Below are 12,182 nucleotides of genomic sequence, written 5' to 3' on the forward strand. Positions count from 1 at the left end.
CTCGTGCCTTCCGACAAAAGTATTTTAATGTCCTTTAAAAAGCACATTTGAATTGCTAATCAGTGTTGAAACCAACTTCTATGCGATACCTGCTTAGTGCTTACTTATCCAAATCAGGTATTTACATCACTGACAAGCATTATATACTGAAAAACTTAATTAATTTGCAAATAGTCAGAAATTACTTTTTATTTGATTGATTTATTTTAATATATATATTCACATTTGAATGTACATCAAGTGTTTGGCATTACTGATAGTACTGGTATAAACAAAAGTTACATGTATAAAAGCGTTTCCAAATTTCATTTTCTCTTTGCTAATGCATTTTTACAACATATTTTTAGAGCGACACAAAGCAAAAAATACAAAATTTGAACGAGGGTGGTGAGATGTTTTACCAATAGAGCCAGGGGCCGGTTTTAACCCAGCGAATCATCTCAAATCAACCTGTTTATTTTGTCCGGTCCTAGAGCGACTCTCTGTAGCGTGTTACTGTGATCAAGCCTGGTGCTCAGGTAGCTTCATGTGAAACCAGGTGCACATCAAACCTCTGAGAAAATATCAAATGTTGTATACTACAAGGCTATGACTGAGAAATTGTATATTTTTAAAAATGTATCACTTAAAATATTTATTAAAATCTTTTTTTTTTTTTGTGTGTGTGTGGGGGGGGCGGGGCATTTGTGTTTTAAAAGGATCTGGTGGATTATGTTTGTGTTTGCCACTTTGAACTCACGTTTTCTGTAATGCATGTCATAAGAGATTCATATGTTTATGTGCAGATATCTATAAAAAGATTTTATCGGGAGTATATCGACACTAATATTTATGTTTCTATTTTCTTTGCTTGGTTTTTGAATCGCAAAACTAGTTTTTAATAACAAATATATCCGTTTTTTTTCCAAGGCATTATTGGAAATGATGTCATTCTGTGCTTAGACACAGAAATTACAGAAAAGCAGCAAAAAATAATAATTTATAAATCTATTTATTCATACAGAGTAGGAGAATGAAAAGCTTTATTGTATAATTTGCACAGCTGTTTATTCATTATGCGCTGATCCAATTCAGTCTTTTCTTGGTGTACACCTGCTCTGACATGTTTCTGGGACCATTCAAATCATGTACGCTCCTCTACCACACACCACGACGAGTCAGGAGCTATTCATTTTCTAGGTTAAATTAGTACGTAGCAACATATTTGTTTCCAAGAACATCCCTGACACATTTAAACCCAGCGAGGGGCTGTATTCTGACTGTGAAGTTGTGAACATGCACTGCATTTTTGTGAAAATGCACCATAAACTGCATCGAGTCCATATAGTTTCAGTCTAATGTGAATTTCTTGACTCAAATTCTTTCCCAGAAGTTCATTATAAAAAAGAGAGGCTAAAAAAGAAGTCAGTGCTGAAATTCATGTATAACTTGACAAAATATGGCCTTGTGATGGTCATTGCAATGGTCCCATCTAATAGGTTTTTACGATTTATATTTATATTGAACACTATTATGAAGTTTTATATAGTGTGAAGACACTTGATACGCTCACATTCATATCCTGTATATGCAATGTCACTCAATCATATCTCAACAATCATTAAACGTGCAGAAAATAGAAAAACTTGTGTGTGTCTTGTTTGTGTTTCAGTACTATTGTATTTAAAAATCATGATGGTATTTATGACCCGCAATCAGCAGCCTGTTAAATAATATTGGAAATCTATTGTTCGGCTAGACCTTCTCAAATACTATTGACTGGATACATTAAATGCAGCTGGCATATTGATTAAACTTGACATTCAAGAGTTTGCTCACTAATTACTACTAGCTGCTAATTATAAACACAAGCTTTACGAGATAAACACAAACATTATCAATTCCATTTATCAAAATTATTAGAAATAAGATTAGTTGCATCCACGTACAAAAAAAACTGCCGCCCATTAAAAAACTGAGGAAACTGAACAAAAAACTAATTATGAAAAAATGCCGACCGTCACATGAACAAACAGGAAAACAGGTCTCGTTGTGACCTCAACGAGTGGTTATATCTAAATGTAAGTGAAAATATAAAACAACAAACTGTTAGATATCAACCCGAATATGCGATAGACATCGGTTATGCTTATCTTTGCTCGTTTCTTTGAAGACATCTGCTCTATATTTAACGACCTGAACCGGAAGTGATGCGACCTGTTTTACAGAATACGGAAGTTGTTGTGCTTAAACCCCATTAAATTTATATAATTTATAATTGTAATAAAAATAACAATTTACATAACTGTACCACATACACTACCATTAAAAAGTTTTGGGTTAGTTTGTAAATAAATGAATACCAAGAATCCAGTCCAGCAAGGATGCATTAAATTGATCAAAAGTGACAGTAAAGACTAAATATTGTTACAAGAGATTTCTTTTTATAAATAAATGCTGTTCTGTTATCCTCTTTTCATCAAAGAATACCAAAAATATTTCAGTTTCAAACTACTGTTTTCAACACTGATAATAAAAAGAAATGTTTCTTGAGGATCAAATCAGTATTTTAGAATGATTTCTGAGGGATCATGTGACACTGAAGACTGGCGTAATGATGCTGTTTGCATCACAGGAATAAATTACATTTTAAAATATAATCAAATAGAAAACAGTTATTTAAAATTGTAACAATATTTCACAATACTACTGCTTGTGTTTTTTTCCCTATTAATTATCATCAAATAAATGCAGCCTTGGTGAGCATGAGTGACTTCTTTAAAAAAACATTAAAACATCTTACTGACCCCAAACTTATGAACAATAGTACTTTCTTACTCAAAGTTAAGAAATGTAAAATAGTAGATATGTACACCTGTGCTTTCACATCAGTTAAATAATTAGATTTTTTTCTGGTTATTTGTTAAACACTGGTGTCACTGTAAAGTAAGGCAGAGCCTCTAATGGCTTATTGTTTTATTGTACCCCCAATACCTGTCCTGAACCGTCCTCTCAAAATAGGACCTTGTGTTCTCCGAGCGTCCTCCCTTTGTTTCGATGGTAAGCTTTAGTGCTGCTCTCCAGGGTCTTGAATTGCTGCTTTCACACTGGATGCTCTCTCACTCTTCAAAGCAACCATACAGAGAATGACAGTCCTTTCACTCTGGGATGTCTATGAAATTGAGCTCCTGAAATAATTTCAACAATCAGATATTTTGGAAACCTTAAGTTAATAGTTTTTTTTTCTTATTCTTTTTTTTAAATACATCAACACCAGAAAATTTCCATTACTGTCACCATTTAAAAAGATTTAATTTACTGTGTCATTCGTTCATCCGTTCATCACAAAAGGTGATTTTTTGACAAAAGTCGAGCTCAATCTTTTCAGTATACAAAAAAGAAAATAGAAAAAAGAAGAAGAGATAAAATAAAATAAAAATATCTTAAAAGCACTATATCCTGGAGTTATATGACAGCTTTGTGTGAAGAACAGATCAAAATTGAACAATCAGGAGTCAAAAATATCTGCAGTGATCTTCAGAAGAAAAATATATATTTATTTCAAAACACAAATACTGTTGATTTCCAAATACACACACAACAAATTCATCTCCTGACACTCATTTGGCTTGATAATAATTTATGCAAAAGAAAGATAACTTCTGAAAGAGCTTTACAATTTTGTGAGATAACAAATGTTGGTTTGCTCTCAGTAGCCTACCTGTGTAACATTGTAACGGTCACCAGCTGGAATGCCCTTGAGAGCCACCAGAGGGCACTCCACATAAGACTATTGTCATTCCCCACAAACTACATTTCCCATAACTGCCCAGACTCTTCATCCATTATCACATTCACCTGTGTCTCATCTTGTTTAGCTCACCCCATATAAGCCTGGTTTTCTCATTGATTATCTACAAAGTCTTGTTTAGTGTTTATACTGCATTTCTGAGCATTCTCCCTGGTTTCATTGTCTCTTGGTTCTTGGATTTTTGCCTGTTTCTTGGATTCCCCTTTTGCCTCTGACCCCTGTTTGTTTGTTTTTTTGTTTGGACTACCTTCCTGTGCTTGACTATATTTGCCTGTGTTTGATTACGATTCTGGATTACTCAAATGAACTGCATTTGGATCCTCAACCTTTGTGTCTCAGAGCAGTTCGTAACAAACATGAACAAATGAAGCAATAAAAGAAAAATGAACGACTTAGCCTATAAAGTTGTTATTTACAAAAGAATTAACAAATAAAGTTTGTAAAGGGATTCCAACTGAATTAATAACTAAAAAGCACCATTGTTCGAAACTTCAGAGATGATAGTAAAGAGATGCCGTGTGAAAGATATTTCTTTCAAACTTCACAGTTATTGATTAGTCAGACATACACGACACAACTTTCGTATAAAACAACAAGTGCGGTTTTCCTCCCATTGTGGGTAAATATCATTCATGTCATTGTCAGGCCTCTCAAACTATCTAGACTAATGTCCAATTCACGCCAAGAACGATAACTATAACCACAAGGTTTTAAAAACCGTTCTAAAGTCCAAACCAGACCACAACTATAGCGATAACGACGCGGTGGAATGGTATTGTTGGGATCACGGGGATCACGACATTCATGTTACGTTGAACGTAAAATATTGACAGCCAATCAAAAACCACCAGACAGTAAAGCGTGTGCTGCGATCAGCTTCAAAGAACGCAAATCAAGCGCAATAAATGGGCTTTATCTCGAACTTATATTAAACGTCATTGTCCGTTGATGTGGACGCTAAAATAGTTTTAGCAAAATAGTCTTTCAGGGCGACTTTTCCAGCTGATGAACGATAAAACATCAACAGATATTCAAAATCTATGCGACTTTAAAGCGCACGTTACCCACAAAAAAACAAAAAACAAAGTGTCGTCCCAAATCCGGCCCGCATCTGGTGCACGTGGATTCCACATGGCCCAGATGTGGGCCGGATCTGGGCCGACACTATGTTGCTGTCTGGGTAGTTATGTTCACAGAACGTATCTGGAGCGCGCTAATAAGCAAAGTTATTGTCCGTTGATGTGGACGTGTGAACATTATAGTTTTCATTCTTGGGAGTAAGGAAGAATAAAAGGAGGCATTTGTTCATGTTCTATGTGAATAAAAAGACTCTTCTGCTGAAATAATCTGACCAAAAAAAATGACCAAAAGAATCATCGTTTTGGAACCAGTATCAATATATTCTTAATGACTCTAATCCCTAATAATTGCATTTAATAATACATCTGAAAAAAAAAACTAGTTTCTTCCTCCTGGCTGCTGAATATTCGTACTTTCTCCAGAACACATCATTTTGAAGTGTGATCCATTTTGATTCCATTTTGCTGAAGTAGGTAGTGCCTATATTCTACAGTAGGTAGAGATAAAATAATTACAGAAGTTGGACAAGAACCAGACAAGAAAAAAACTTTGATGGATGAGAGTGTCTCCTGGATGTAAATGAGAGATTGTGAGTCAGAGTCAATCCATTTAGGCGAGAATATTTGAGTTTGCTTCTGAATCACTTCTATTCCTCGTTTTATCCTTTGCTCAGTGTTTGGCCCCAAGCTCCAAAGTCCTAGCATCTGTGTATGGATTTCATGAGTCTCCATGTCTCCTTCACAACCAACAAAGTGACAGAACGCAAGTGTCCCTTTTACATTGTCGTCTCTTCCCACTCCAATTCAACATCACCTGAGAGAACAAACGTGACAAAATACGGTTCCATCAAGACGAGACAAAAGAATGACAGACATCTTTAACCATCAGCTTTAATCGCACTGCACAAGGCATTGATTGTAGGATATATTTTACCCTCCATCGCATCCAGCGAGTCCATCTTCTCCAGAGCGGAGTAATTTACAAACCAAATGGACTGACTGTTTCCTTTTGCAGAGAGCAGATCCAGAGTGCTTTGATGCAGAAACATGTACTGAGCCTGAGAGAGAGATAGAGAGAGAGGCAGATATCAACATCTGAAAAATGATCCTCTCACTCTAGTCTACACAACTACTTTTGCAAGATAAAATGAAATCTGTCAGTTTTTTAATGGGTTTACCAGGTTTTGCACCATGCACATCCTCTCACTGCGCAGTTCTGCGACCAGGCCATATATATCCACAAAGTCATGATCCCTCAAATGCTGAATGAGATGATCCAGGGCTATAAACACCCCAGTCCTGCCCACACCAGCACTGCACATACACACATTAGATATTATTAATACATAATATCTATAAACATGTTAAACTACAACCATGAAACCTTTTTGTCAACCTTTTTTTTTAACTTGAAATAAAACAAAAGTTAACTGAAATCCCCCAAAAAAACAAAAAAAAAAACAATTTATTTCAGCTAGTTGCTGAGGAAAGTTTCCTTATTTAAATTAAGTTTATTTTTGTGTACTAAAAATGAATAAAAGAAATGAATAAAAACGATACAGACACTGAAAAAAGTTATAAAAATGACAAAAACTAATTTACACATTTAAAAAAAAATCAAAACAGAAAAGACAAAAATAAAAACGAATTCAAAATAATAAAATCTATAATAGTATCTCATTGATAATAAGAAAACACTGGTCAGTTTTGTAGAAGCCTTTTTGCCTCAGATTAATAAAAAAAATAGGTAATTGTGAGTTTAGAAATAAGAATAGTTTAAAATAAGAAAAGACACATTGTGAGACAAAGCAGAAGTAGAGAGACAATTATGAGAAATAAAGTAGTAGTTATAAGTCAAATTGTGAATATAAAGTTGTAAATACTAGAAACTTCCGAAAAAATAAAGAAATTAAGTTGTAATTAGCTTTATCTTTTACTCTTACTCCATGCAGTCCGAATCAGCTCAAACATAAAAATGGAAGCAGACTATAGAGAAAAGCTTCAAGACCTCAGATAACACACACCTGCAGTGGACAACGATGGTTGTGTTTTCATGGCCTCTGTTGGAGCGGACCGCTTTGACAAACTGGATGAGTGTGGAGCTGGACTCCGGAACGCCGTGTTCTGGCCATGAGGTGTAGTTGAAATGGTGAACAATCATGTAGTTGCCATGCTGGAGAGAGAAAGAGAGAGAGAGAGGAAGGGCTAAATGTGTCCTTGGGGACTAATTATCCATCTAACCACCCACATCTGTGTGTATGTGTTGCTGTGCATTGTTAGGACTCCACAAAAACACTCAAGTATGTATCCACAGACCCGAATACTCAATCAACACAAGCAAGTGTGTCAAAAAACCTCATTACTCCAGGGGCAACAGAGTTTTCTTTAAATTAAACTGGATGCCATTTAACTGGATGTGTAAATTTAACCAGCTTGAAATGTTGGCAACTTTAACTCTTAAACTGTTGCTCTGCTATGACAGTAGTTGAGCTGAAAGATAAAAATGACAATGTAAAGACAATGCTGACAATGTAAAGATGCACATTGTTTTACCCTCTCCACTCTGAGCGCCCGGATCGTCCAATCAGGGCGCACGTCCTCTGTGAGTTTAGTGATTATGATGTCAGCAAAAACAGTGACGGGTTTATTGTCCTCTGGCCAGTACTGATGACAACGGATCTGAAACATACAGCCACATTACTTGTAACGCATATATTTCAGCAGATCACTGTCAAACCTTCACATGTAGTGTTTTGGATGTAAATTATTCATATGGACTTGGCCATTAATAATAATTAATAAATTAATATGGATAAAAGTCTGAATTAATTAACAGTATATACTACATATTATACACTCTGAAGAGTAAAAATAGTGAAAAAAATGTGAAAAAACCCCACAAATAATAAAGATTATTATCAAATCAAATCTGATATTATTACTGTTTACTAAAGACTTACTGGAAATCTATTAACAGGTTTTAAGTTTCTCTTAAGGTTTATACATCAAACAACACTGTAATGGTGGCTAGAAAATTAAAAGAAAGCAATTATTTTCCAGAGAAACATTTTCCAAAATTATATTTTTCACTGTATAAAATGGGTTTTATACATTAAATAAATAAATAAGTAGTGCCGTCAAATCGATTAATCGTGATTAATCGAATCTGATATAAAAGTTTTTGTTTACATAATATATGTGTATATATGTTATATTTAAACACTCATACACACCCTGCCCTTCTCGAAGCATTGAGTGAGCATGACGATGGTTTTGGTCCCCGTCTCCCAGATCATCCTCCAGAAGTCTGCGACAGTACTAGGCAGAGGACCCTGAGTGGCTATAAACTCATTAGGACACAGATAGCCCTGAGACACAGAGACGAGACAAAACAGAACAGGAGTTTAGGCCAATTCAATTAAAGTTGTGCCGCAGTATAAAAGGAGAGACAGCTGATATGTGGGCCGGTCTCAAGCGCTCACAGAGACGAAGCTGGCATTGACGTAGTCAGACCCCGGCATTCCTGGCTCAGACAGTAACTTCACTCGGTTATTGTTATCTAAAAAAGACGTGTTAAAATATGTGTTAACAATGTTTGTATAAAGAAAGCCTGGTAAGTTTTAAAATTAAAATTCTGTCAGCATGTTCTTACCCTCATGTCGATCAGAACCTGCATGACTTTCATAGAACAAAAATAAAAATATTCTGAGTAACGGAGACGGTTTTTCCATATAGCATAAATTATATTGCACCCCAAATGACATAAAAAGCTTTATAAAAGAACTATAAAAGTAGTCCATATGACTTCACAGCAATCCAATTTTTCTGAAGCCATGAAAACTCATTTTTAGATCTATCTATCTATCTATCTATCTATCTATCTATCTATCTATCTATCTATCTATCTATCTATCTATCTATCTATCTGTCTGTCTATCTATCTATCTATCTATCTATCTATCTATCTGTCTATATCTATCTATCTATCTATCTATCTATCTATCTATCTATCTATCTGTCTGTCTGTCTGTCTGTCTGTCTATCTCTCTGTCTGTCTATCTATCTATCTATCTATCTATCTATCGCTTTGCATCACAGGAATAAATTCCGTTAATAAATTTAAGTTATTTTTAAATTGTAATAATACTTCACAATATTACTGTTTTATACACAGTTTTTACTGTATTTATCATCAAGTAAAAGCAATTTTGGTCAGCTTAAGTGAAATTAAAAGATCATACTGACCCCAAACTTTGAATGATAGAGTAGCACAAAAGTCATATGGGATACGTCTGAGGTGCTTTTATGTCCTTTTTGGAGCTTGACACCACGTAATCATTGTATTATTTAATTATGGGATACTGCAGCGCTAACATTTTCTTAAACGTCTCCTTTTGTCTTGCACAGAACAAAAAGGTCATACAGGTTTGAAACGACATAAGAGCTACTAAACAATGACAGAATTCAAAATTTTCCATACAGGGTTTAATGTTTGTGAAGCGATTTTTGGAGCGATTCCAGGGAAGGTCAGCGTCTGAAGTGGCCAGATCCTGAAGCAACTTCGGCAACTCCTGAAACACACCGTAGAAAAGGTTAAGAAAGAAAATGAATCAACCACGGAATAGATTTTCTAGAAAGACATACACCATTGAGCACATAACTCTACGTGCCCAATCAGAATGATGTGTCACTGAAACTCATTTTACAGTTCACTAGGGCTTTCTTTCTCTCTCACCCACCTACACACACACACACACACATTTAACACTAAAACTTACAGCAAACTCCTCCTGAAACTTGGCATTGTCGTTGGCACAAAGATCTTCCACATGCTGAAGAAATGATTTCTTACTGATTGGCCTGCAAATGTGTTAGAACAATAAAGAGAGCATAAAAATACCCACAAAATCATAAATAATCATCATCTTTTTAATTTTTACCACAGCAACACGCATTATTTCTACAGAATATGTATCTTATGACCTCTAAACAAACCACAAAAGACTAAAGAGCAGGTGGTAAAGGGTAATAATCATCTGTCTTTGGGACTTGCTTATTGAATGATACTAGACAAATAAATAAGAAAAAAATAGGGAAATGAGGAAAACATCAATCAATCCATAAAGTCTCCTTCACTTACTTGAGAGATTTCCTGTAACTTAGCAGCCTGGAACATTAGACAGTAGAGAATTATTATGAAATTGGCCTTGGACTGAAAAAATTAGGTTACTTTTTCAAATCCATTGATAAATAAGAAATGAATCTGAGTGAAGTTCACTACACGATCTAATTAGACGAAGACACACAAACATAAAACGAATCGGAGAGTCACTCCGATTGATCTTTCAGGCAGAAATACACAAAGCAGAGCAGAGCTGCAGAGCAGAAGTATGAAACCAAACAGCCACAAATTATGGCAAGGGAGATCATTTACTTTGGCACAGTCATTCATAATAAAACAGATTCAAAGCCAGGAACTAACAGCACAACATGCAACTGGGAAAATAAAACGTTTAAAGGGGTCATATAATGGTACATGCACTTTCACAAGTTGATTGTACTGAAATGTGTGTTGGCAGTTTTTTTAATCTCCTTATATGTTCTCAAATCAAGCCGTTCGATTTTGTAATGTCACAAAATTGACGTCCCTCCCACGATTGTTGATTGACAGCAGCGTTTCAACACAGACCCGCCCTCGCTCGTGAGCGAGCTGTCAATCATAGTCCGCGCGGACCGGCGCGGTCATTGTTGATACGCTGGAGCACTGTCTATGAGCAGAATGGCGTCTAAGCGATTGTGGTGTTCTGTTCTTGGGTCCAATAAGGAACACAGCAGTCATTTTGATGTTCCTAAATCCGAACCGCTGAAGACGCAGTGGCTGAGTTTTGTTTTCGAAGGGAATATTCCCCACGATCAGCGTCAATGCTTTCATGTTTGCGCGAATCATTTCACACACCAGACTGCTTTACAAACGAGGTCAATATAAAGCTGGTTTTGCTAAGAAGCTCCTGAAAAAAGGATCGGTACCAACTATTCGTGTTCCTGCTGCACCTCCAGAATAACTGAAGTGAGTGTAACGTTTTATTGACCTTTATATTAATATTTATATTTATCTTTGCAAATCGCTTCCACGCTTCACGATGAGTGCGGCTGTTTACACTCAGGGTACATTACGGCATGTTTTCTATGTATGACGTTCTCAATATAATTCACAGAGAACAGAGGGGCGGGGTGAGCAAAGCTCATTATCATTTAAAGACACATGCACTTAAACGGCGTGCTGAAAACAGAGCTGTTTTTGACCAGGTAAAATTAGTGTTTTCTTACAATACTAATGAGAATTTTTAATTAAAGTATATTACAAACTTGTAATTTAGACCCTAAAGAATCATATTAGCTTGTACAAAAATGGCATTATATGACCCCTTTAAGTTTAAAACGAATGAAAATACTGATACAACACATCTTGTAATGTCATGCATCAGCTAAACACCAACATCACTGTCTACTTACTGGATGACAAAAATCTCCTTCCTTCTAAAGAAAAAGGAGGAGTACCTGAGAACAGAGGATAGTGAGTAAGTGTGTTTGGTGTTTGATTGGATTAGTGAGAGTGTATGACTGAAAGAATGAATGAGTGTGTGAGTCAATGATGGAATTAGTGAGTCAGAAAGTGCAGATTAAAGCACATATATCCACATGTAACTAAAGCCCACTGCTCATGTACAGTGTATGATATCTCACCGGTTAATCTTGTCCTCTTTGAGCTCCAGGTCGGCCACTGCAATGAGCTGATCCAGCTTGAACTTTGTCTCGATAATCTCAGCCTCGCGTGGAGAGTACGTCCCACCTTCCTTCTGCCTGCGGTGGATCCTGGGATCAGAGAGAGAGAGAGAGAGAGAGAGAGAGAGAGAGAGTCTAGTTGTTAAACCAGGAAAAAACTGGGGCTTTTTGGGAAATACTATTTGAGTATGTTGTTGAGCCTCTATTTACAATAACAATCAACTTACCTCACAGATCCATAAATAATCAGAATGAAAAACAATGCCAGGAAAAAAGACAGCAGGACACCAAGAATGATCTGTTCATTTCTGGTTAGCAGGCGGTCATCTGAAATCAAAGTCAATATTTATATGCAGCAGAAGCAGTATTTGTTTACAAATAACAATACATTTATTTGATCAAAAATCTAGTAAATTAAAATGACTGTTTTCTACTTTAATATATTTGTAATGTTATTTAATCCTGTGATGCAAAGCTGAATTTTCAGCATCATTACTCCAGTCTTCAGTGTCACATGATCCTTCAGAAAT

At 35.8% G+C, this 12,182-nt stretch overlaps 1 protein-coding gene across 1 annotated transcript in view; it reads right to left on the reverse strand.

Annotated features, from left to right (window-relative positions):
• Positions 1-3,515: 3,515 nt before the first annotated feature.
• The window catches only part of ptprq (protein tyrosine phosphatase receptor type Q), a gene marked incomplete at its 5' end in the record, with an annotated part of 60,040 nt that continues 51,373 nt past the window's right edge, over positions 3,516-12,182 (reverse strand). Inside the window, 13 exons of the mRNA XM_084124230.1 lie at positions 3,516-5,683; positions 5,804-5,927; positions 6,048-6,183; positions 6,894-7,042; positions 7,423-7,548; positions 8,103-8,237; positions 8,352-8,428; positions 9,350-9,440; positions 9,648-9,729; positions 10,010-10,036; positions 11,383-11,427; positions 11,614-11,742; positions 11,880-11,979. Of these exons, the coding sequence (XP_083980356.1) occupies positions 5,646-5,683; positions 5,804-5,927; positions 6,048-6,183; positions 6,894-7,042; positions 7,423-7,548; positions 8,103-8,237; positions 8,352-8,428; positions 9,350-9,440; positions 9,648-9,729; positions 10,010-10,036; positions 11,383-11,427; positions 11,614-11,742; positions 11,880-11,979 (1,259 nt within the window). The 3' untranslated portion in view covers positions 3,516-5,645. The remainder of the gene's footprint in view (positions 5,684-5,803; positions 5,928-6,047; positions 6,184-6,893; positions 7,043-7,422; positions 7,549-8,102; positions 8,238-8,351; positions 8,429-9,349; positions 9,441-9,647; positions 9,730-10,009; positions 10,037-11,382; positions 11,428-11,613; positions 11,743-11,879; positions 11,980-12,182) is intronic.

Source organism: Abramis brama (assembly GCF_963993115.1).
Source record: "Abramis brama genome assembly, chromosome: 9".
NCBI classification, from domain to species: domain Eukaryota; kingdom Metazoa; phylum Chordata; class Actinopteri; order Cypriniformes; family Leuciscidae; genus Abramis; species Abramis brama.